General features: G+C 43.5%; 1 protein-coding gene across 2 annotated transcripts; it reads right to left on the bottom strand.

Moving 5' to 3' along the window:
• Positions 1-18,160: 18,160 nt before the first annotated feature.
• LOC133398827 (zinc finger protein 135-like) lies at positions 18,161-21,388 on the bottom strand. 2 transcript variants are annotated; one of them, XM_061670033.1, is made up of 4 exons: positions 21,334-21,388; positions 20,905-21,215; positions 20,179-20,323; positions 18,161-19,436 (listed from the first exon to the last, which is right to left on the bottom strand). In XM_061670033.1, the coding sequence occupies exons 3-4, from the start codon at positions 20,300-20,302 to the stop codon at positions 18,679-18,681; spliced, it is 882 nt and encodes a 293-aa protein (XP_061526017.1). In that variant the 5' UTR covers positions 20,303-20,323; positions 20,905-21,215; positions 21,334-21,388; the 3' UTR covers positions 18,161-18,678. The 2 variants fall into 2 exon arrangements, with proteins under 2 accessions (XP_061526017.1, XP_061526018.1); XM_061670034.1 differs by lacking the exons at positions 20,905-21,215; positions 21,334-21,388 and having other exon boundaries at positions 20,179-20,894.
• Positions 21,389-24,018: the final 2,630 nt, after the last annotated feature.

Raw genomic sequence — 24,018 nt, 5'->3', positions numbered from 1 at the left:
CTTCTTGTATAGTCAACAATTGTGCAAAGATTGACATATCTTTTCTTTGGATGGGTTGATTCTTGTCTCTGTGACCTGACTTTGTGAATTACACTTGAAGCAATGAAGGTATATCATTTTCTTCCATGGAATGTCTTTGTGTATTAAGAACATAACTCTTGCTGTGATTATTATTGTTTTGCTGTGATTAGCAGCAGCATCAGGGGTTGAGGTCACGAGCAGAGGGGTTATTGAGGGACTGGGTGACCCCATGGTGGCAGTGAAGTGGTGGTGCTGGTCTTGGAGAATGTGGTTAATTTTCTTGCACCTGTGCTTCCGAGTCGATTGATCTCCCGGGAGAACTTCGACTTCCGTCTGGCATGGGTTGAATGAAGACTTCGAGACACTTGGCGTTTGGGCTAATTCGATTTATTGAACAGGCCTTAGCAGCTGCTTCATTGTCAGAACGACGAAAAAGCCCCCGAAAAACCCCTGGATCTCAGTTTATCAAGGTTTAATTCTCTGGGCGTGGAATTAGCCCCTCCTTGGGGCACCCGTGAGAGGGCCGTTCCTCATGACCATATTTGGACTTGCACTCCCCTGCGGGTGTCTCTTTTACTCTGTCAATTTCCCCCCTCCCTGGGGCCCTTGGTTGCGATAATGAAAACCAGTCCTCTCTGATGACCTGACCCCGGTTGTAACTCCCGGTCAGGTTTCGGTCAAGGATTAGCCGGAAACCCCACTATCCATAGAACTGACTTAAGGATGTCCTGGGATTTAGACGTGCAAACAAAAGATTGTTGGAGAGAATACCGGCGGTCTCCCACCCTTTGACCCTCTCAAAGGAGGTCTGGTTTCAGTACTATTGAAATATACTACAAGAACAAGGAGGAGGAGGAAGATGTGGTGCTCTTATTGGGGGAGAAGGAAGAGAATGGAACAGGAAGCAGCAATAACCCGACCGGTAGAGATGCCGTGTGTAAGGCTGCCGTACTGGGGAGGCAATTGTATGATGCATGCAGTGAAAACAGCAAAAATGATGAAATCACGGTCACCGCTTATTGGTTCGTATTCGGGGCTTGGTTTCAAGGCAGGAGGAACCAAATGTGTTCTTCGGTTGTGTTCACCGGGAGCCTCGGTGAACACCCCCAGCATCCTGCAGGTTTTCCTTTCAGCCTTGCTGGAGCCAACAGTTTTAGACAGACAACTTTTGTGCCAAGTTCTACCAACCCAAGCTGTGATCGTATAGCGGTTAGTACTCTGCGTTGTGGCCGCAGCAACCCCGGTTCGAATCCGGGTCACGGCAGGAATGAAGCCCTGCAATTTCTTTTTTTTAGTGCTGCCGTTTGAATAGTTTGTGGGACAGTGAAAATCCTCCACAGGGGCTTGCAGAGGGCCCATACCTTTGTGGGGCAAGTGGCGCAATGGATAACGCATCTGACGAAGGATCAGAAAATTCTAGGTTCAACCCATGGCTAGCTCGTGTGCAGTTTTGCATGTGGTATTCAGTTCAGAACGCTCACCTTTCATGTCTGTGTTACGCTAACTCATGCAACACTGTCAACGCGGTCAGGTCTTTCCATGACACTATCCAACATCATGGAAACCCCTCATGTTAATAACTAAAAAAAACATCATTTGTCATATTATTTGTTGTGTTATAATTAACATAGTAATACATAACACATAATAAAATGTTGGGATCGTCGTATGAAATTGTGTGCAAGAAGGACAGCAGAGTACGAGGAGGAACTTTGTGAACCAAAAGAGGAGAAGGAGAATTTTTGTGTCTTGTAGGCTGGTTGAGTCAACATTTGTTCATGCCAACTGAAATCAGTCTTCAGTCCGAAAATGTGATTGCAATGGTGGGAAGTAACCAAGTACGGTAAACCCCCCGCTATATCGCGGTTCACTTAACGCGGTCCGCCTCTATTTTTTCAATGTCGCCCTTCACAATTCGGAGTACGACAGGCCTGTCGGGGGGCTGTGGGTAATAACGGGGCAGTTCAAACGAACCGTGTGGGCAGAACAGGCGGACGTTTGCGATGGTGGGGCAGCACCATCTCAATTGAGTTTTTCTTAAATTGCAAATAAACACAAGGTGAGGTATAGGTGTCCTCCATCTAGCAAGAGAAGATCATTTCAATGAAGAGAGAATTTAGGAAATGAAGACAATACTTGAGGTGAAGAAAAGATCACGTCAGGCCTGGTACACACAAAGACAATCAGGTTGGTTTTTGTCCCAGTTTTGCCCTGTCCCGACCGAGGACCTCAAACGCCAGACTGGATTATATTTTAAAAGATTATCCTATGAGATTATGTCAAGAGGAAACAGTAGAACGTACACTGTTTTAATTGTACTTTATTTTTTTACTCTTTGTTTTAAATGTTTATAAGATGTTTTTTTTCTTTGTTTTGAAATGCTTATCATCATGTAAAGCACATTGAGTGACCTTGTGTGTGAAATGCACTCTATCAATCCATTTGCTTTGCTTTAAATCTGAGATGTGTTAAGAGTGGATTTGTTCAGAATATAGGGACCGATATGGGTCGGGGCCAAAAAACATTTACGACTCTTACAAAATCTCCACGCGTGGAAGCCAACGTCTCCCCCAGTCATGACGTCGTGAATTGGGAAGTGAAACAGAATGGAGCCAATCGAGAAGCGCTCTGACTCAGGAACAAGGAAACAACCGCAAATAAAAACAAACGTCTTACCCGATGTCATGGTTTTTTTTTGTATAAAGGTGGGTTGCCCAGACAGCAAAAAGTATTTTCCAAAGCAAGTCCCTCATGGACGACATCGCCATTCTACAGATTTGTTTCCAGACCCGTGGTGGAACACAATCCTTCTGTATGTTGTTGTGCCTTTCAGATTATTGGAGCACACCACAGACAACATGACAGAAACTGTTAAATGGCTGATTTTTTTATGTTCATGCGTGGGGTCTTGAGCAGACGAAAACTCTTTGAAGATTGGTAAAATCCTTGTGTGTGTCCAGGCCTTAGGAAGTAGAATTGTCGATCGAGGTGTGTGTTGGAGGAAATTTAGGTGTGGAAGTATATCTGTGCCATCAGATTCTCAATTTGAATTACACTTTTTTTTTTTTTACACTCAATTTGAATTTTACTTTTCACATCAAAATATCCAATCCAAGCATTTCAGCTTCAAATATTCAGCTGCTCCATTTCAGAAGCAAATTCAACTCGCTGGCAGAAAAGGCTGTTAAAATGGCAAAAAATATCATAATAATAATAGTAATAATAATAATAAATTGTATTTAATTCTGCACACACGTGCAAACATAAAGGAAGGTAAACAACAATTTTCTACCCAAAAATGAGGTATCAAAAGTTGCGTCTCGGCCACTCTTTAATCAGACCTTCTTTATTTTAAATTCTGCGTTACCATCATGACGCAATTCCCCAAAACCTACGGATAAACTTCGATTGAGAATGAATGCGCTCCAACAATTCCCACATTTAACACTGCCACATCATTCATTTCCCATTCCAACTTCAAATACCATACTGTTAGCATTTGAGCTAATCTCCTGACTTATTTTTGTATTCTATTTTTATTGTATAGTATCTTGATTCATGGTTTCTGATTCAATTCAAGGATGATATTGGAGTGTTTGGAAAACGATTCAGAACATTTTTGTCAAAAATTCAACCAGTGTGACTGTGAAATAAATTCCTACAAACTGGATCGTCCTGGTGAAATTTCCAAATTTTTTTGTAAAGGTATCAGATAAAAATAACTATGGATATTATGAACAAACCAAAAAACATTATGGCAAATAATCATGACAAATGCTTTTCCACTTTATTTGAACAAAGTGCACATGACATGGTTTCAGGTTTGATGAATAGTAGGTTTACCTGCGACTTCTGATTGTCACGGTTGGTAATGTTGGACTGGACCCAAAAGGAAACGGAAGCGGAGGAAGTAGATGAGAATGGTTTAGTAATTTATCGCTCAGCGGGAAGGACATCCGAGGGGCGATGGTGGTCCATTGGAACAGGGAAGGTGTAGGAAGTGGAACCATAGGCCGGTGGAAGAACTTGGCGGCGTGGCTGGAGACACGGAAGGAGCATTGGAGACGGAGAAGAACACAAGGGGGGAAGTATGATTGCAGGTAGTTGAGTAACTTATGAGGAGGAGTCATGAAAGTTGGCCTGTGTACCACGGATGAACGTCAATACTCAGGTGTTGGCTTCCTGGATCTGGCAGGCTTAAATGCAAGCAGTGGTGAGTGCTGATTGGGAACAGGTGGGCGGATGAGGTGCTGATTGCAGGGGAGAGAGAGAGGGAAGGAAAGGCGAGGCAAAAAGCGCCACCCGAGTTCCAAAAAAGGAACTGCAGGGACAGACCATGACACTGATATCTTTTTCGACATCAAAATAGTTAAAAATCTTGTTATAGTTGAACACAAAACATGGAAATCTCAAATTTTCTAATGATATTTTTTACGAGGCACTCATAGTCACAATGTGTGACGGAGTGGTTACCGAGCTCTGAGTACCTTGTGATGGCCAAGTTCCCATCTATCCAGGGTGAGACACTTTCCAGTCTGCCTCCTCAATGTTTTTTTTTACTGCTTTGGTCTTTGTGTCTGAGTAAAGTGTCGGCGTTAGCGTTTTGCTGAAGTACAGTATGTGATGGAAATTTTGTACCGCGGTTCAAATGTGGGCGGCACGGTGCCGACTGGTGAGAGCGTCAGCCTCACAGTTCTGAGGACCGGGGTTCAATCCCCGGCCCCGCCTGTGTGGAGTTTGCATGTTCTCCCCGTTCCTGTGTGGGTTTTCTCCGTGTGGTTTCATGGGATATACTTACATGCTAGATTCATTGAAGTCTCTAAATTGCCCCTTGGTGTGAATGTGAGTGCGAATGGTTGTTTGTTTTGAAGGGAATATAGAATACTTTATATTCTAATATGTAATTCTAACTAGTTTGGAAGAGAATGTGTATTGGAGTATAGGAGTATATTGCAGGAAGGCCCCCAGCGGGGGGTATGTGGCCCCCATCAGGGGGTATTTGGAGACAGATGGCAAAGAAGAAAGGAACTGCGGGGAGCCACTATAAACATTGAATGCAGGAGACATCGGCAGGCGACGTCTGGACCCAGATCAGATAGTCATCATTTGGCCGAACAACGATGACGTCAGATTACGGACCAATCGGACGACAGCGATTCGACACCGGCCTGTTTGAAACATTGTATAAGTCTGGGGGAGAGCCAGATAGTTTTTGTTCTACTACTGTATCTGCTAAGAATAAGTTAGGGTAGTTACGAACCCAGAGCTCTGCAAAATGTATAGACTCCTCTGTCAGGAATAAATTGGTTGTTTTTTATACATTGTTGTGAACGAAGTTCTTTCACGAAAACGAGCACGCTTGGAACCACGGGAGTTAGGAGATTTTAAAACACAGGTTCCTTCAAGCCCAAAAAATGTCCCACGGATGTACAAGGGTTGGCTGGCTATCAACCTCCTTGCTGCTGGGACTCGGTTGGGACTTTTGGTGTGAGTTCTCTGCCACGGACATTTTCAGGCCTCGGCTGCACATCTGCTCTCGATGTCCTCGTGTGACCATTTGTCTTCGATTTGTTTGATTTGTTACCTGCGCAGGTACGATGGATCGCGTACAAACCAATAAAGTGTCGGAATGGTATCGAGAGCTGCCAACCTATAGAAAGTCACTTGCAGAACAATTTGTCCCAATTTGTCAGCATTTACATATTTTTAAAACTTTGTCAATAGCATGACCGCAGGACAGTGATTGCAGTACAGGATAAAAACAATTCTGCATATTGTTAACTTGGACAACATAATGATGACTCTATAATCATAATCTTGAATAAAATAGTTTCAAGCTTTATCACATAAAACATGATGACAAAGACGAGTGACACGAGTGATGCTTTTCAGCACCAAAAGGTGAGTATAAAAGTGGTTGAAATGGTAAACAAGATTAAATGTTGATTCATGTTCGAGTCAATTACAGTAAAAGTTTTGAGATGAAGGCTTGTTAGATCCTAATCCTCAAGAAGGATTTTAAGGACTTTATCATGCTTTTCAAATCAACACTTTTATTATTATTATTCAGGATACTCATGAGTAAATATTAGTAGGCTGACTTACGGTGTCAAAACTCACCTCGGTCACCGTAAGCACTCTTTGAAGTGTGAGCGTCGTCCACACAGGCCAGAATGAGAGCACGCAGGCAGGACCTCTGAACGTCGCGTCTGCAGTTGGCGTGTTGTCAAACGGCGGAACAATCTGCGTTACGGCGTAACGAGTCAGCGTGCAGTGATTTCCGTCACAAAATACAGATGATTCATTAACATTCGACAGCTCTCATCCAACCACAATCAAAAGCACTCTATCAAGGCACAATTTATCCGGATTGTTTTTTTTGTTTTTGTTTGCCATTTTGAACAATGACAAGGCAGAAACAACACAATCCAAAATGAAAAAGAACGCGGCTTTTTGTGGAAGAAAGTACACATATTTGCCTGAAAATGTAGGGAGTCGAGGTAAAAGTAAAAGTATGCTGAAAAATAAATATTCCAGTGAAGTATCGACCCCAAACTTGTCCTGAAGTAAAGTAATGAACACCGTCGTCCCAGGGGAGGAGCGGGCGGAGGCCGCCCAAGAGCCAAAGTCAGCCAAGTACAGCGCTACCTTGACGTACCAGTGCCCCACCGGAGCAGTTTTCGCACTTGGGCCTTGTCGCTTGGGCCATTTCTTGCTTTGTGTTGCCAGCATTTTGCTTTTGGAGGCTTTCCAATGCATGAAAGACATTTCAATTCTTTTCAATGGGGAAAATGGATTTGATTTCCAAACAAATTGAGTTACTGTCACTGTCTGAAGCGTGTTTTATCATTGATCACTCTTTTACCATGCATCACATACTGTATACACTTTACAGTTTACCACCAAAAGTCAATGCTTCTTTACAGTCTCGTCTTTATAGCTTCTTGACCCCTGCGATTCTCACCAGCATACTTGTGTTTCTTTGCCCAATACTTAGGAGAGAATTTCAAACTGAGCAGGAAAAAGATTTCTCACCAGTGTCGTCATGCGTCGTTCACTCTTAGGAAGTAAAACGTTTTCCCACACTGAGAACATTTCCATCGTTTGTTGTCAGTGTGACATGTCAGATCGCCTTCCGGACTGTTTATCATCATCATCATCAGTGTGAGGAGAGTGTGACGTCATGTCGCCACGATCTGATCGTGGAGCTAAGAGGTCGCCTGCTTGTGATCCTCCACAATGCCCGCTTTGCAGTTTTTTCACTTCCGCCTCATCTCTTGGGCTAGTTTTTGCTTTAAGTTGCGAGCATTTTGTTTTTGGAGGGTTTCCAAAAGATAAAAACATTTCAATACTTTTTAATGGGGAAAATGGATTTGATGTACAAGTAAATGGAGTCACCCTCACTGTTTTAAGCAGTGTACTTTATTCAGGATCACATATACACGTTACAGTTTAGCACCAAAAGTCAGTTTGGACAAAATGCATGCATGCTCAAGAAAATGAAACTGGCACTCATTTCCAATAATATCAATACATTTTGGAGCATTTGGTAAATAACTAATTCCCTTTCGAACGCCCCTTTTTCATCAACAAAATAGAAAATTGAAAAGCACTGGCATAGCTGGTGTGGGAAAAGGAATGTACCATACTATGAAGTGGCAGTCATTGGTCATATTTGTATATCGCAGCGGTCAGGTGGAATCCCCTCACCTTCAAAATGACAACTTTTCAGGGAATTGCTTGAGCCCGAACCCGTTGGTGGACACCAATGGTGAGGAATGCCGTCAAGCTGAAGAAGGAGTCCTATCTGGCCTTTTTGGCCTGTGGGACTCCTGAGGCAGCAGATGGCTGGCCAAGCGGAATGCAGCTTTGGTGGTCGCTGAAGCAAAACCTTGGGCATGGGAGGAGTTCGGTGAGGCCATGGAGAAAGACTTCCGGGTGGCTTCGAGGAAATTCTGGTCCACCATCCGACGTCTCAGGAGGGGAAAGCAGTGCACCATCAACACTGTGTATAGTGGGGGATGGGGCGCTGCTGACCTCGACTCGGGAGATTGTAAGCCGGTGGGGAGAATACTTCGAAGACCTCCTCAATTCCACCGACACGCCATCCCATGAGGGAGCAGAGTCTGGGTTCTCTGAGGCGGGCTCTCCTATCCCTGGGGTTGAGGTCACCGAGGTGGTTAAAAAGCTCCTCGGTGGCAGGGCACCGGGGGTGGATGAGATTCGCCCAGAGTTCCTCAAGGCTCTTGATGTTGTAGGGCTGTCCTGGTTGACACGCCTCTGCAACATCGCGTGGACATCGGGGACAGTGCCTCTGGATTGGCAGACGGTTTGGAGGGTTTGGCGTGTCCAAACCATCCAAGTCTGCTCTCTCTAACTTTGTCTCCAAAACATCGAACCTCGGCTGTCCCTCTGATGAGCTCATTTCTAATTTTATCCAACCTGGTCACTCCGAGAGCGAACCTCAACATCTTCATTTCTGCCACCTCCAGCTCTGCTTCCTGTTGTCTCTTCAGTGCCACTGTCTCTAATTCGTACATCATGGCCGGCCTCACTACTGTTTTATAAACTTTGCCCTTCATCCTCGCAGAGACTCTTCTGTCACATAACGCACCTGACACCTTCCTCCACCCGTTCCAACCTGCTTGGACCCGTTTCTTCATTTCCTGACCACACTCCCCATTGCTCTGAACGGTTGACCCCAAGTATTTAAAGTCCTCCACCCTTGCTATCGCTTCTCCCTGTAGCCTCATTCTCCCCCCTCCACCCATCTCATTCATGCAGATAGATTCTGTCTTACTTCGGCTAATCTTCATTCCTCTTCTTTCCAGTGCATGCCTCCATCTTTCTAACTGTTCCTCCAGCTGCTCCCTGCTTTCACTGCAGATCACAATGTCATCTGCAAACATCATGCTCCACGGGGATTCCAGTCTAACCTCATCTGTCAGCCTATCCATCACCACTGCAAAAATGAAGGGGCTCAGGGCTGATCCCTGATGCAGTACCACCTCCACCTTAAATTCTTCTGTCACACCTACAGCACACCTCACCGCTGTTCTGCTGCCCTCGTACATGTCCTGTATTATTCTAACATACTTCTCTGCCACTCCAGACGTCCGCATGCAGTACCACAGTTCCTCTCTGGGTACTCTGTCTTTCTCTAGATCTACAAGCTCCTTCTGACCTTCTCTGTACTTTTCCATCAACATCCTCAAGGCAAATAATGCATCTGTGGTACTTTCTAGGCATGAAACCATACTGAAACCAGTATGAAACCAGCTTTGCACATCACCTTTGTTCTTAAAAATGGGCACCAGTACACTTTTCCTCCATTCCTCAGGCATCATCTCACGCACAAGAATTCTCTTGAACAAGCTGGTCAAAAACTTCACAGCCACCTCTCCGAGATGCTTCCATACCTCCACAGGAATGTCATCAGGACCAACTGCCTTTCCATTTTTCATCCTCTTTAATGCCTTTCTAACGTCCCCCTTACTAATCATTGCCACTTCCTGGTCCACCGCACTTACCTCTTCTACTCTCCCTTCTCTATCATTTTCCTCATTCATCAACTCCTCGAAGTATTCTTTCCATCTAGCAAGCACACTGCTGGCACCAGTCAACATATTTCCATCTCTATCCTTAATCACCCTAACCTGCTGCACTTCCTTCCCATCTCTATCCCTCTGTCTGGCCAGCCTGTATAGATCCTTTTCTCCTTCTTTAGTGTCCAACCTGCCATACATGTCATCATATGCCTCTTGTTTGGCCTTTGCCACCTCTACCTTTGCCCTACGTCGCATTTCAATGTATTCCTTTGGTCTCTCCTCGGTCCTCTCAGTGTCCCACTTCTTCTTAGCGAACCTTTTTCCTTGTATGATTTCCTGCACTGTGTGGTTCCACCACCAAGTCTCCTTCTCTCCTTTCCTGACAGAAGATACACCAAGTACTCTCCTGCCTGCCTCTCTGATCACCTTGGCTGCAGTGGTCCAGTCTTCTGGAACCTCCTCCCGTCCACCGAGAGCCTGTATCACCTCTTCCCGAAAAGCTGCACAACACTCGTCCTGTCTCAGCTTCCACCACATGGTTCTCTTCTCTGCCTTTGTCTTCCTAATTGTCCTCCCCACCACCAGAGTCATCTTACACACCACCATCCTATGCTGTCTAGCCACACTCTCCCCTACCACTACCTTACAGTCGGTAACCTCCTTCAGATGACATCGTCTGCACAAGATTTAATCCACCTGCGTGCTTCTACCTCCGCTCTTGTAGGTCACCCTATGTTCGTGCCTCTTCTGGAACAAAGTGTTCACTCCAGCCATTTGCATCCTTGTTGCAAAGTCTACCACCATCTGTCCCTCCAAGTTCCTTTCCTGGATGCCGTACTTACCCATCACTTCTTCATCACCCCTATTTCCTTCACCAACATGTCCATTACAATCTGCACCAATTACGACTCTCTCTCTGACTGGGATGCTAAGAACTACATCATCTAGCTCCTTCCAGAATTTCTCTTTCACCTCTCGGTCACATCCTACCTGTGGGGCATAGCCACGAATCACATGACACATAGCACCCTCAATTTCAAATTTCAGCCTCATCACTCGATCTGATACTCTTTTCACCTCCAAGACATTCTTAGCCAACTCTTCTTTTAAAATAACCCCGACTCCATTTCTCTTCCCATCTACTCCATGGTCAAATAATTTAAACCCTGCCCCTAAACTTCTAGCCTTACTGCCTTTCCACCTGGTCTCCTGGACACACAATATATCAACCTTTCTCCTAATCATCATGTCAACCAACTCACAGATTTTCCCGTCATAGTCCCAACATTCAAAGACCCCACATTCAGTTCTAGGCTCTGTGCTTTCCTCTTCTCTTTCTGCCGAAGAACCTGCTTTCCACCTCTTCTTCTTTGACTTCGACCCACAGTAGCTGAATTTCCAACGGTGGCGGACGTCGTTAACCCGGGCCACGACCGATCCGGTATGGAATTCGTTGGATGAACGCTCATATTGGTTTGGCAAAGTTTTAAGCCGGATGCCCTTCCTGACGCAACCCTCTGCATTTATACGGGCTTGGGACCGGCCTACAGTTCGCACTGACTTGTGCCCCCCATAGGGCTGCATTTGTCCTAAAAACACTGTACACTTTTAAAATGTCAAACATGAATTAAATATTTACCTGGTACTGCGGAAACATGCACACAGTTTGACATGTCAAGAAGTGCTGAAGCTGCATTGGCTCTCTTCTTCTGGGTCTCCAGGGGAGGAGCGGGTGGAGGACGCCCAAGACCCAAAGTCAGCCAAGTACAGCGCTACCTTGACGTACCAGTGCCCCACCGGAGCAGTTTTCGCACTTAGGCCTTGTCGCTTGGGCCATTTCTTGCTTTGTGTTGCCAGCATTTTGCTTTTAGAGGCTTTCCAATGCATGAAAGACATTTCAATTCTTTTCAATGGGGAAAATGGATTTGATGTACAAGTAAATGGAGTCACCCTCACTGTTTTGAGCAGTGTACTTTATTCAGGATCACATATACACGTTACAGTTTAGCACCAAGTCAAAGTTTCTTTCCAGTCTATTTCAATCAATCATTCACTGATTTGATATTGACATCACGAAAACATTGGACAAAATGCATGCATGCTCAAGAAAATGAAACTGGCACTCATTTCCAATAATATCAATACATTTTGGAGCAATTGGTAAATAACTAATTCCCTTTCGAACGCCCCTTTTTCATCAACAAAATTGAAAATTGAAAAGCACTGGCATCGCTGGTGTGGGAAAAGGAATGTACCATACTATGAAGTGGCAGTCATTGGTCATATTTGTATATCGCAGCTGTCAGGTGGAATCCCCTCACCTTCAAAATGACAACTTTTCAGGAAATTGCTTGAGTTTCCAAACACCGCCTTGTTCAAGCTGGTATTACGTTGTATATCTTCCATTGCTGTCATATATCATTGCATCACATGAACAACAGCTCGTACCCCGAAATGATGTTCAATCACGACTTTAATGTGCTTGACAAATTTAAAAATTTGGGATGGATGAGAACGACATCATTAAAATGACGCAAACACGCCGGGCGAGCACCACATCCTTGCAAGCCTCATGCATGAACCCAAGAAACGTGGCTTCATGTCCCACAACTGTCAACAATCATCGCCAAAATATATGCAGACATTTCTACTCATGACAGCTTCAAACTATCATGAATAATAATATTATAATGATCAGCCCAATATTTGAGCTTTTATGGATCAGATAATATTAAATGAGATCAGCCGCAGTTTCGGGACAGGAGACCTTCGTTACGGGTCGTCCGACATCATGACAGTCCACATCTGTCACACAATGCCATCTGCAGAAACTCATTTGTGATCTATACATATATTGGATCGATACATACATACATACAGTGGGTACGGAAAGTATTCGGACCCCCTTAAATTTTTCACTCTGTGTTATATTGCAGCCATTTGCAAAAATCACTTAATTTTTTTTTGTACACACAGCACCCCATATTGACAGAAAAAAAAAATCATTGTTGACATTTTTGCAGATTTATGAAAAAAGAAAAAGTGAAATATCACACAGCCATAAGTATTCCGACCCTTTGCTGTGACACTCCTATATTTAACTCGGGTGCTGTCCATTTCATCTGATCATCCTTCAAATGGTTCTACACCTTCATCGGAGTCCAGCTGTGTTTGATTATGCTGATCGGACTTGATTACGAAATCCAGGTGTGAAAAACTTGTTGCATCCTTCCCAAAAAGACTCATGGCTGTATTAGCTCAAAAGGGCGCTTCGACTAAATACTGAGCAAAGGGTCTCAACACTTTCAGTACCCACTGTATGTATTGAATCGGCCTCGTGCCAGAGATTTCCAACGCGATTGAAAATCTAATATTTTATCAGTAAATGATTCCACCGATGACCACTGGGCGGCTGCTGCCGTGCAAGGCGCTGCCAGGCTCACTGGGAGCGAATTAGGGTTCGGTGTCTTGCCCAAGGACACTTCCACATACGGACAGTCGGAGCCGGGGTTCGAACCGGCGACCCTTCGGTCACTGGACGACCCGCTCTACTGATCCACAGCCGCCCTCTTTCCCACCACCTTTAACGAGTCCCTTTTAAGTATTTTGGCAACAGTGTTCATTCTCAACACTCACGGGGCTTTTAGAAACTATATGGACAAGAAGAAGATATGTTGGATTTATCTTGCCCAACATTATAAAAAATAGACACAAAAGGAATGAAGACGCTGGTTTCTTTTTCTCATGAGGAGGGCGCATGGGAGATTGTTCAGATTACAGCCTCTCATCACGCTCGAAACAATCTCTCCCGTCGCTCCTGCATTGATTTGAAAATAGGGAGGTTTCTAAGTTTACAAGACACAACACACTAAGGGGAGGGTTTCAAGGTGAAAACATGGCACCAACACCTGCCACGTCCCGGCCACGTCCTTCTCTCTGATGATTCCTGCTGAGTCGTCTTCTTGAAGGCGAGACATCTTTCTTTCTAAAAAATGTCCATAATACTCATGCAAGCTAAGCAAATAAATGATAACTTCTACAATATATCTAACATTTCCCTCCTGTTTATCATGTATTTGCACAAATTCTCATATCATTTTACAGTCACTTCATTTCAATTTTTTAACTGTAGAATCATTTTTATGAAACAAATTCATTTAAATAACTTGTCATCAATAAATGTTGTAGTTTAAACATCGTAATCACATCTGCTCCATACGGTTCTCCATGGGGGTTCTGGCTGTGGTGATTAATTTACTGATTAAAGCCCGAATGCATGGGATACAACAACATCCACACAATGTCAGAATGGCTGCAAAAACAGCAATTGATATCAATATTGGTGAAATTAGGGTTTTGTATTTACCAAAAACATCCATCCAGCTGTCCCACAAGGAGTGTTGATTGAGGGTCCGTAGACCATCGATGGCTCTGGTCCGGCTGCCATCTGAAGCAGTATTGGTTGTTCTCCAAACATACCGCAAACACCTCCCTCTCTTGCGAGGAGCGTGTCGACGGCTATGCGGTTTTGGAACGTCCTTGAGCTGCTCATGTACAGCTTCCAACCCGCTCGGAGTCCAATTTCCTAATCTCTGTACATTGAAGTGGATATAGTTTATCCCATCAACATTTTTATTCATCGTACACCACCAGCATATGAAGTATTCAAATCCTCCTGCAACTTGGTCAGCCAATTTGTATTGATTTGGAACCCCACGAGGAACACCGATGGCGTCGATGTACGTCGGATTATTTTGCACCTGCCAGGACAAATCTCTTATTTGTCTATGTTCTAGATTAGACAAAAACATTGGTGCCCTTTCCATTAAATCTTGAACAGGCATCGGGTATACTGACACAGGCAATATCAAAGTGATAATAGCGCACAATCCAGATTTATCTTTAGGTCATCTATCAAACAGTCTATCATCTCCGGACCACCACCAGCTGCCGCTCCGTGATACTGGCATAAACTTTGGTCCGACTTTTAAGGTCACTTTACACTGTGTGTCGTTCAGTGGTCCTATTTTTTGCCTTTACCAATCATGTTTATACAAGTGAAATTATTTGGTGCTACTAGAGTAGAAAACATCGGTTTGTTTTTATCTGCTTCTGTTACGGGATATATAGGATCCCATGATTTACACCTCTCAGTTGGTACAGTCGTGTTCATTCATGGAATAATACAATCTTGTGATAATTGTGCCGGAACTATGCGCAACAAAGGCCTGGGACCCATGCAAACCACACAATCTTTTCTCGCTACATTTGCTGCTTGTTCCACCAATAGTAACCAATTGTTATTTTGTCCTGAAACTCCTGTGACAACAAGGAACCAATCATCAGTAGTTCTGTTGTTAACCATAAAAATGTGTCCGCCTTTCTTTGAAGTTTTTAATGGCATTTCTGGTTTAACACGGTTCCCATAACACAATGCTACTCGGAAGTGGGGATCTTTTCCGCCAGAATATGCCCACAACCTCACCATCAAACACATTGGGTGACTCGATTTGTATGTCAATATTAAATTATGGGTCGTTTTGCTTAGGTTAAACTTCTTTCTATGTTCTTTTGCTGTTTCTTTTTGACCAACTGGACCAATCCTAACCTGTTTCACCAATGAGGTGTTCCCATCCAAGGCCTATAGATGCATACCAGTCATATCCACATCCCCAATTCCGCCCATTCTCTTGAGCTTCATTGGTGAGAGCCGCATATGGAATTATGATTAAAGCAGTTTGATTTTGGGGGGCACAAAATATTAAACCATGCCCACAGTTCTGATCATCAGTTGTACCCTTTTGATACGAGTTAATGATTCAATTTTTTTTTATTCTTGGGTTGGTCATATTGGTCCAGTTGGTAGGTGATTTCCTATCTAAAAAATGCGTTGTATCATTTAGGGTGGGACGTCCCATGTACCACAAAACAAAATCAACACTATAGTAACCAAAGTTGCTGCGTAACAACTTATCGAATCTCGTAACCAACGCGGGTGTGCCATTCTGCTGAGTTCTCACTAAACGGGTCGGTGTCTTTTTTCTTCACTGAGCAGCAAGCGTTTTCAGAATCTCCACATCTGCTCCCGCTCCGTTATCAGACTTTTGCTCACCTTCCCTATTTGAGTACTCAGCTGAAATGACTCTTTTACAGTGTGTTTAATGAACCCACGTGTTTCTTTCTGCTATTTTGTATTGTCCCATTCATTCTTTCCACGAGACCTGCACTCTGAGGGCGGTGAGCACAATGGTTTTTCAAATGGATGTGGAACATGGTTCCTATTTGATTGATTATTTGATTTACAAAATGAGTCCCATTATCGCTGTAAATGGTTTCAGGTATGCCATATTTTGGAATGATGTCTTTACATCAGGTGATTTTGTTGGGAATAATTCGATCCATTTAGAAAATGCATCTATGATAACCAAACAGTATTTCTTTCCTTCACTTTGACTTCATTCTATGTAATCCATGTGAATGCGTTGGAAAGGGTATGTCGGCACTGGAAATTGACCTCTAGTAGGTCGTAATTGCCCTTGAGGATTATGTTGTGCACAGATCATGCATGCTCTACAATCATTCTTTGCATATAAATTGAAACCATAGGTTGTAAAGTGTCGATGTATCTGTGCCACCATCCCTCCGGTTGAGACATGTGACACAGCATGGCTCAATATTGCAGCCCATTTGCCAGAAGACATGCGTGTTGTCATAACTTGTGAATAAATGATTGGACTTTCACAGTAACCTTGCGGTAATCTAGTAAATGTTTTGTTTTGTTTTTTCCTCAAATGCAAAACCAAAATTGACTGTTCTTTTCTACTGGTACAGAAAAGAATGCATTACTTATGTCCACTACTGTAAACACAGTAGCGTCTGGTCTTGCTGCTCTCTGTATTACTGCACTATTTACTGCCTGTAAGTCTCCAACCCACGAAAGGTGGGGCTTTTTTTACAGGGAAAAATGGGTGTGTTACATGGTGATTCTGGACACGCCACTATAACGCCTGCCTTAATTAGTGCTTCAATTACCGGTTTGATTCCTTCATGTGCATCTGGTTTTAATGGATATTGACCAATCCCTGGTCTATATTCTGTCTTGGGTCTAATGTGTACTGGTAAAGCCCCTTTAATAAGGCCTACATCCAAAAAAAAAGTTGAACTTTTTTTTTTATATTTCTTCATCAATTTCAGTGAGGATCATTTGGTCCAATCATACAGGATGCATGTGTTTCCTTTCATCACCCTGTATTGTCCAAAACATCGCCTTCCTAATTAGACCAGTTGACGCACTGTATTCCAGTTTGTTTTCTATTTGCTGCCAATCATCTGCCTCCTGTCCTTGTTTTACTAATGTTCCCATATGTTTCCACTGTGGCTCATAATCTTTGCACAATGAAATATGTGGGACACTTGTATTTTTATGCAGTTCCTTTAATTTGTCCGGTAAAATAATTCCTGCCGCGACTTTTGCTTCATTGTCTGAGTACAGATAATCGACAGTAATTTCATCAGGTGTCGCATGTCGTATCTTGTTTTCATATCCTGGTTACAAAAGAGGATTTGTTGAGTTGGGAAGCAGGCTGGCTTAGTCATGCGGTAGTTTGTCCGTATTCTCTTTTATTTTATATAATTTGATTCCTGCAACGCGGCTATTTTTTGTGTATTTAACCCACCATTAAAGGCGTGTTCAGCTATCCCTGTCTCTAAATATTCAATTTGATCAGGATCCTGTTTTTTTTTTAAATTTAATTTAATGAACTTCCAACCTTTACACTGCAGTGTATCCCTGTTTTTTATTTGACTACTTCCTTTCCCCATTTGAAAGAATTTGGTTCAGTGTAATACTACCTAGGGTAGTCTAGAACACTGTTTCTTTTCAGTAGGACGGTGATTCAAATTTACTTTCTGTGGTAATTCTCACTTCAACTCTTTCGAGTGGAGAATTCTTGCCTTTGCATCCACAAAAGTTCACCGTTTACCTTCCCACTGTTTTGGTATGGAATGAAAAACCTAGTGGTTTCCCATTTCCCATTTCCACTCTCATTCAAACAGTTTTCATTCACACTGGCTCGTCAGAGGACTCCGCCGTCCTCTACGGAATTTAACTACGACGCCACGAAACTTTCCGAGTTTCTTTAAAGGAATTTAAGTACGTACAGGACTCCGCCGTCCTCGCGGAATTTGTCGGACTCCGCCGTCCCTCTACCACTTGCCAGTGACTAGTATTACACAAGGTTTATTCTGTCGCGGACTTCTTCGTCACGCAATTCACTCACTCTTTAATTCTTTTTCCGAAAAAAATTTTGTTTTATTAAATTTAACTCACCAAAGTCGTCTTCAAACCTGTGGATTGTTGTCAACCTTCAGATCCCAGTTGAGCAGAACGAAGACCAGCCCCGGAAAGGGTCTCAATTGCCGTGGCCGCGGTCTCTTAACTGGATGTCGGCTCCACAACTGGAACCCTCGGGTGTGTTGACATCCGGCTCGAAGGACCAATTTAATGTTGGATTTATCTTACCCAACGTTATAAAAAAATAGACACAAAAGGAATGAAGACGCTGGTTTCTTTTTCTCATGAGGAGGGCGTATGGGAGATTGTTCAGGTTACAGCCTCTCATCACGCTCGAAACAATCTCTCCCGTCGCTCCTGCATTTATTTGAAAATAGGGAGGTTTCTAAGTTTACAAGACATAACGTACTAAGCTACAAGACACAACACACTAAGGGGAGGGTTTCAAGGTGAAAACATGGCACCAACACCTGCCACGTCCCGGCCACGTCCTTCTCTCTGATGATTCCTGCTGAGTCATCTTCTTGAAGGCGAGACATCTTCCTTTATCAAAATCGTCCATAATACTCATGCAAGCTAAGCAAATAAATGATAACTTCTACAATATATTTAACAAGATACATACAATAAAAGCTGGTACACAGAATACAAGCATGTAGATTTCTGTCAGTAACATAGTCATTACTTTTATATTAAACATTTACATTTGCATTAAAAGCTTCTTGATCACTGCTTGTCTCACCAGGACACTTGTGTGTCTTCACCCGAGCCTTACGAGAGAATCTTTGACCACAACCTGAGCAGGAAAAAGGTTTCTCACCAGTGTGGGTTCTTGTGTGTATTTTTAAGGTTCCCTTCTGAGAGAAGGTTTGACCACAAACTGAGCAGGCAAAAGGTTTCTCTCCAGTGTGTGTTTCTTGCGTGACCTGTCAAATGTCCCCTTTGAGAGAATCTTTGACCGCAAACTGAGCATGCAAAAGGTTTCCCACCAGTGTGGGTTCTTGTGTGTCTATTTAAGCTTTCCTTTAGGGAGAATCTTTGACCACAAACTGAGCAGCCAAAAGGCTTCTCACCAGTGTGTGTTCTTGTGTGTATTTTTAAGTGTCCCTTCCGAGTGAATCTTTGACCACAAACTGAGCATGCAAAAGGCTTCTCACCAGTGTGGATTTTCATGTGTTGTTTAAAATTGCTCTTAGAAGCAAAGGTTTTCCTACATTTCGAACATTTCCAGCATTTACTGGAAGTGTGACATGTCATATCACCTTCCAACTGTTCATCAACAACATCATCATCATCACCGTCTGTTTGTGATCCTCCACAGTGGTCTCCATCACTTGAGCTGTTGCTGTTTGGTGGCTCCGCCCCTCGTCTCTCCACACTTCGACCTTCATCTTCACTCTTCAAAGGGACACCAGTGGATGGAACCTTGATGATGTCCTCCTGCTCTTCCTCTTTCATGTGAAGGAACTCTTCCTCCTCCTCTTTGATGTGTTGAACCTCTTCATCCTCCCCTGCCTCTTTGATGTGAGGGGACACTGACTGCTGCCGCTCAGAATGAAGATTTTCACTGACGCCTGCAAGACAAAAGAAGACAAACACAAATGGGTCAAATCTAATTTGTTTCCAATATTGATAAGCTCCTTGGTCCTCGATCCTGTTTCCACGTTAGCGCCTTCAACCAGAGAGCCTAATGGGACTAATGGGGTGACGCAAAATCGTAGAACAGCGGAACGCAGCAAAGTTGGGCGACCCTTCAATTTTACACGTCATCATCCTTAGAAGTTGAAAAAAGTAATGCTATTTGTGACAAAGTAAGGAAGAGAAATCACAGGTTTCAAATTTAAAGAGTGAAAGTAAAAAAAAAAGTATAGACACCTAAAAATGTACTTGAGTACAGTAAAGAATAATGTGTACAGTAATAAAACTGCGATAGATGAACCGCGATAGCGGAGGGTTTACTGTACTTGGTTACGAGAGTGATTCGACTTGGCATGAACAAATGTTGACTCAACTTGCCTACAAGACACAAAAAGGGCAAAAATCTTGCTGGCAATTTTCCAAACAAGTCGTGTAGGTTGTGGAACACTGTTACACTTTGATCACGCAACAATGGCCACGAGCCTTTCAGATCTTCTGAAATTTGGCCTACAACCCTCAATCCACATCATCATGAGGGGATGCCATCAGACTACACGCTATTGGATATTATTTAAAAAAATGATATGTAACGTCAGACAGTGCTCATCAGAAAAACCCAGGAATAATATGAAAATTAGAATGTATTTCATAAAACCAGTGAGAGAGAAGTGAACCCACCTGCTCTGCGTAGCACAATTCGAGGCTGCAGATTGAACGCAGCGTCCAGCAGTTGACGTTGTGGCTCCTTCTCCTCTTTTGGGCCCCAAAGTTCCTCCTCGTACTCTGCTGTCCTTGCACACATTTTCACACGACGATCGCAACACTTTGGAGGGATGAGAAAAGCAAGTGCAAGTCAGATGACATCGAGATGACGATTTGGACACTGTGGGTTAAACACTACGTGAGTTAAAATGGCAAAGCACCAAAGTCAACAAGAGGAAACAGGAGAACGGAATGATTGGAAGAAATATGAGACAGAAAGAAAACAGCTCATTTGTGACAGGGAGAGAAAACATTGTCGAGATTCTACAAATGGATTCACAAAATAGGCGTTACAGGATGTGATTTCAGTACCTCAGACAAACAAAGCTGATCATCTAGTTGTTGTTTTTATCTCATTTAATTGTTAACTCACAGATTTTGTCATGAATTTTTGAAATCCGTGTTCATGACAGTAAAATATACCAATTTGAGGGACTTTTATTTTGAAATGCCACACCAGATTTGGATGGGACCTCTTTTGTTGGAGACCTGGGGAGGAGTTGTGTCCCCCAGAACTGGACCGGTGTTGCGATATCTCATTAAAAAGATTTAACAGAGTTTTTCAGTCAGGGGTAATGACAGCAAAATATGCAGTTTTCAGAGATTTTTATTTTGAAATAAAATATCATATCTTCATCAAACCTCTTCGTTGAGTCCTTGGTGGTCTGTCACACAGATCTGGACTTGTCTTGCGATACCAATGGGATTATGTTGGGGTGGCTTTGGCTCTGGAGGTAGAACAGGTTCGAATCCCTGCTGCGACTGTCCGCATGTCGAAGTTTCCAAATAAGAAGCCAAGTGTGCTTGCTTCAAGCAGTTTATTTGAAAAGTAAAAAATAATTGTTATTGCCAATTATTTACAATGCCCGTTTTGACAAGGCCGACAGCTCCAGTCAGAGAATATCCACTTTCGGAGATTCATTCAGGGTGCGGGGGACGACAGGTCACACACACTACAAAATGAAAAGGGACACAGGGTAAAATATACAGCAACCTAAACATGCAAATGAGACAAAGAGGAGAGACCCTCCACTAAGTGACCCACCACCTGGAAAACCTATGGCAGCCCACCTGTTTTGGACTTGTCAAAAGCCTTTGATCCAATCAATATTGACATCCTCTGATGCCAGTGCTGCAGTTTCCTATCAGGATGATGACTTGACTGAGAGTCATTTTTATGGGGATCCAACAGTCGATGGTCAGACCCTGCCGAAATCCCCGGTAAGCCGACTGTGGCTGCACAAGGTGGAAAACCGTCAGCCCCATCATTAGTAAGGAAAATTAAAAGAAATCGCCTTCCTCATCTCTCAGCAAGATACAAAAACCAGCTTATTATTACAGTGTTCAAATAAAAAGTGGAAAGCTCTCAATCATCTATTTTACAGTGTGTGTGCGTGAGAATATCTTGAAAACTGCGTTACGTTTGTATAAAAATACACACGCTTGCCCACTGATCCACAAACGCATCTTCAAAAATCGACAAGCAGAAATAAATATTGACAAATGATACCATGTAACTGTACATCATCATCATGTCAAGTTATGATAAATGCACACACAACATTTAAGAAACGTGTGTAAATCATGGATTTATTTGTGGAAATCATTCTAGGACAAATCTCTACCCATAGTTAATCATGGCAGAAATACAGAGCCAGCCAATTTCGAACAAGGGACCTTTCACATGTGAGGCGAACTTGGTAACCACTACAGTATGGAAACTGCTGGGTCATGTTGTCCAGACCGGTCCACCATGCACTAAGGGGAGCTGCCAGCCAAGTAACCAGATGGGAAAAAAACAGCTTTTGACGATTTGGACCATAAATCACGGCGTAACGAATAACCTGAAAACCTAAAACAAAAACAGAGAAGGACAAAAGGAACAGAGTCACGATTATCATCTACCATCCTGCAGACTTCAACCTCCACCGTCAGGCCCGGAACTCCATCCATCCATCCATTTTCTGAGCCGCATATCCTCACAAGGGTCGCGGGAGTGCTGGAGCCCATCCCAGCTATCATCGGGCAGGAGGCGGGGTACGCCCTGAACTGGTGCCCAGCCAATCGCAGGGCACATACAAACACACAACCGTTCGCACTCACATTCACACCTACGGGCAATTTAGAGTCATCAATTAACCTACCATGCGTGTTTTTGGGATGTGGGAGGAAACCGGAGTCCCCGAAGAAAACCCACGCAGGCACAGGGAAAACAAGCAAACTCCACACAGGCGGGGTCAGGGATTGAACCCCAGACCTCAGAACTGCGAGGCAGACGCTCTAACCAGTCGCCCACCGTGCCGCCAGGCCTGTAACTAAGAAGAATGATTTTAAAATAAAATTGCTTCCATTTCCGGTTTCAGTTTTACAGTCCTTTATGTACAGAACTGCATACTTCATTGACACACTTCTTTCATTCCCGGGTTAAGCGTGTTATTGTTTGATGTATAATTCGCTGAATACTTTATTTAAAAAGTAAAAAACGGTAGATGAACTCTTCAGGATGAAACGTATTTCAAGAAACAAAATTCTGATGCTTATAAAAACAAATAACAGGCGCGTCAAGATCAAAGTTCACCGTCATCCCGTATCGGTTAATTAGCAACAGAAAGCTCTGTGATTCCTCATTAAGTTTAATATACTTTGAATATTGTCAGATTTACTTTTCAGCAATGAGACACACAAATAACATAATGGGGGTAAAAAAGTTCTCTCTTCTCTCTGGTGCATCAATGAGCAGTATGCCAAACATATTTTTTTCTTGGTATTTACTTACCTTTGAAACGTAAAGTTAGAAAGCGATTGGTCAAATTTTTTAATTTCCTAAGGAACTCCTAAAGAATTTGTTGAACGCAGGCATGTTTTGCCACTCAGTCCGAGTGGCAACCTCAATGGGGGGGGGGGGGGGGGCGTGTTCCAGTGGGAATGTGACATGACCCGGCATACCCTCGATACTAACGAGGAGTCCCTTGTACTGCATTCACCGAGTGTCGACCACGTCAATTCACCTGAACGCATCGGCAATGCCAGCTCGCGAGGGCCGTTTGCTGGTCCTGCTAACGGATAGCCCGACGGCTTTCAGTCGTGTAGTGGTTGTTATGTTCACCAAACAGGCGTAAGGTCCCTGTTTGGAAACGAGGCTGATGGGCTTTTTTGTTTTCCCACAAAGAAGAGACCCGCGAAAAACTGCTTTCCTCGTCCAACTAACAACAACTTGTTAACTGAGTGTCAAGCACAGATATTGCTGTGTGTGCATGTGTGTGTATGCAGAGCCAAAACTACAACAAAAACATCTGCAATTACTGCATAGTGTTTTCTCAAGTTAGAAGTGGGCTGAAATATCCACATTTATGCAGACAGTCCCAGACAAATACTACAATACATGAAAGCTGTTGTTTTTGTTCGTGTAAATATAAACACGAGTGGCACGCCGTAGCCTTCATGGTAACGACAACATTCCCAACATGGTGGCCACGTAGGCACGACCATCAGCCGGGCTGGCTTATCTCATGTTAATACCCGCAATAGAAGACGTTTGTGTGAGGTCGTGTGACTTTCTGGTGTTGTCTGATTGGTGAACTAGACTTAAACGTCACTCGCGCTTAAATTGGACAGGAGCAAACAGCGCCCAATGCAGAAGTCAAAGCCGTGGTCTCGTGCACGAGCAGGGGAGACCTGCGAACCATCAAGGAGGCTACTCCGGACTTTCTGTCACCAACTTTCGCAAATCCGCTCAGTTTTTTCCCCAGAGTAACT

Source organism: Phycodurus eques, unplaced genomic scaffold (genome assembly GCF_024500275.1).
Source record: "Phycodurus eques isolate BA_2022a unplaced genomic scaffold, UOR_Pequ_1.1 contig_353, whole genome shotgun sequence".
NCBI classification, from domain to species: Eukaryota; Metazoa; Chordata; class Actinopteri; order Syngnathiformes; family Syngnathidae; genus Phycodurus; species Phycodurus eques.
Note: the sequence above shows the minus strand (reverse complement) of the source record. Positions and strands in the feature narration are given on the sequence as shown.

Excerpts from the sequence above, each read along its gene's own strand:
- LOC133398827 (XM_061670033.1), bottom strand. The coding sequence starts at position 20,302 with ATGTGTGCAAGGACAGCAGAGTACGAGGAGGAACTTTGGGGCCCAAAA. Across the intron at positions 19,437-20,178 it reads AATTGTGCTACGCAGAGCAG|GCGTCAGTGAAAATCTTCAT; the intron begins GTGGGTTCACTT and ends TTTGTCTTGCAG.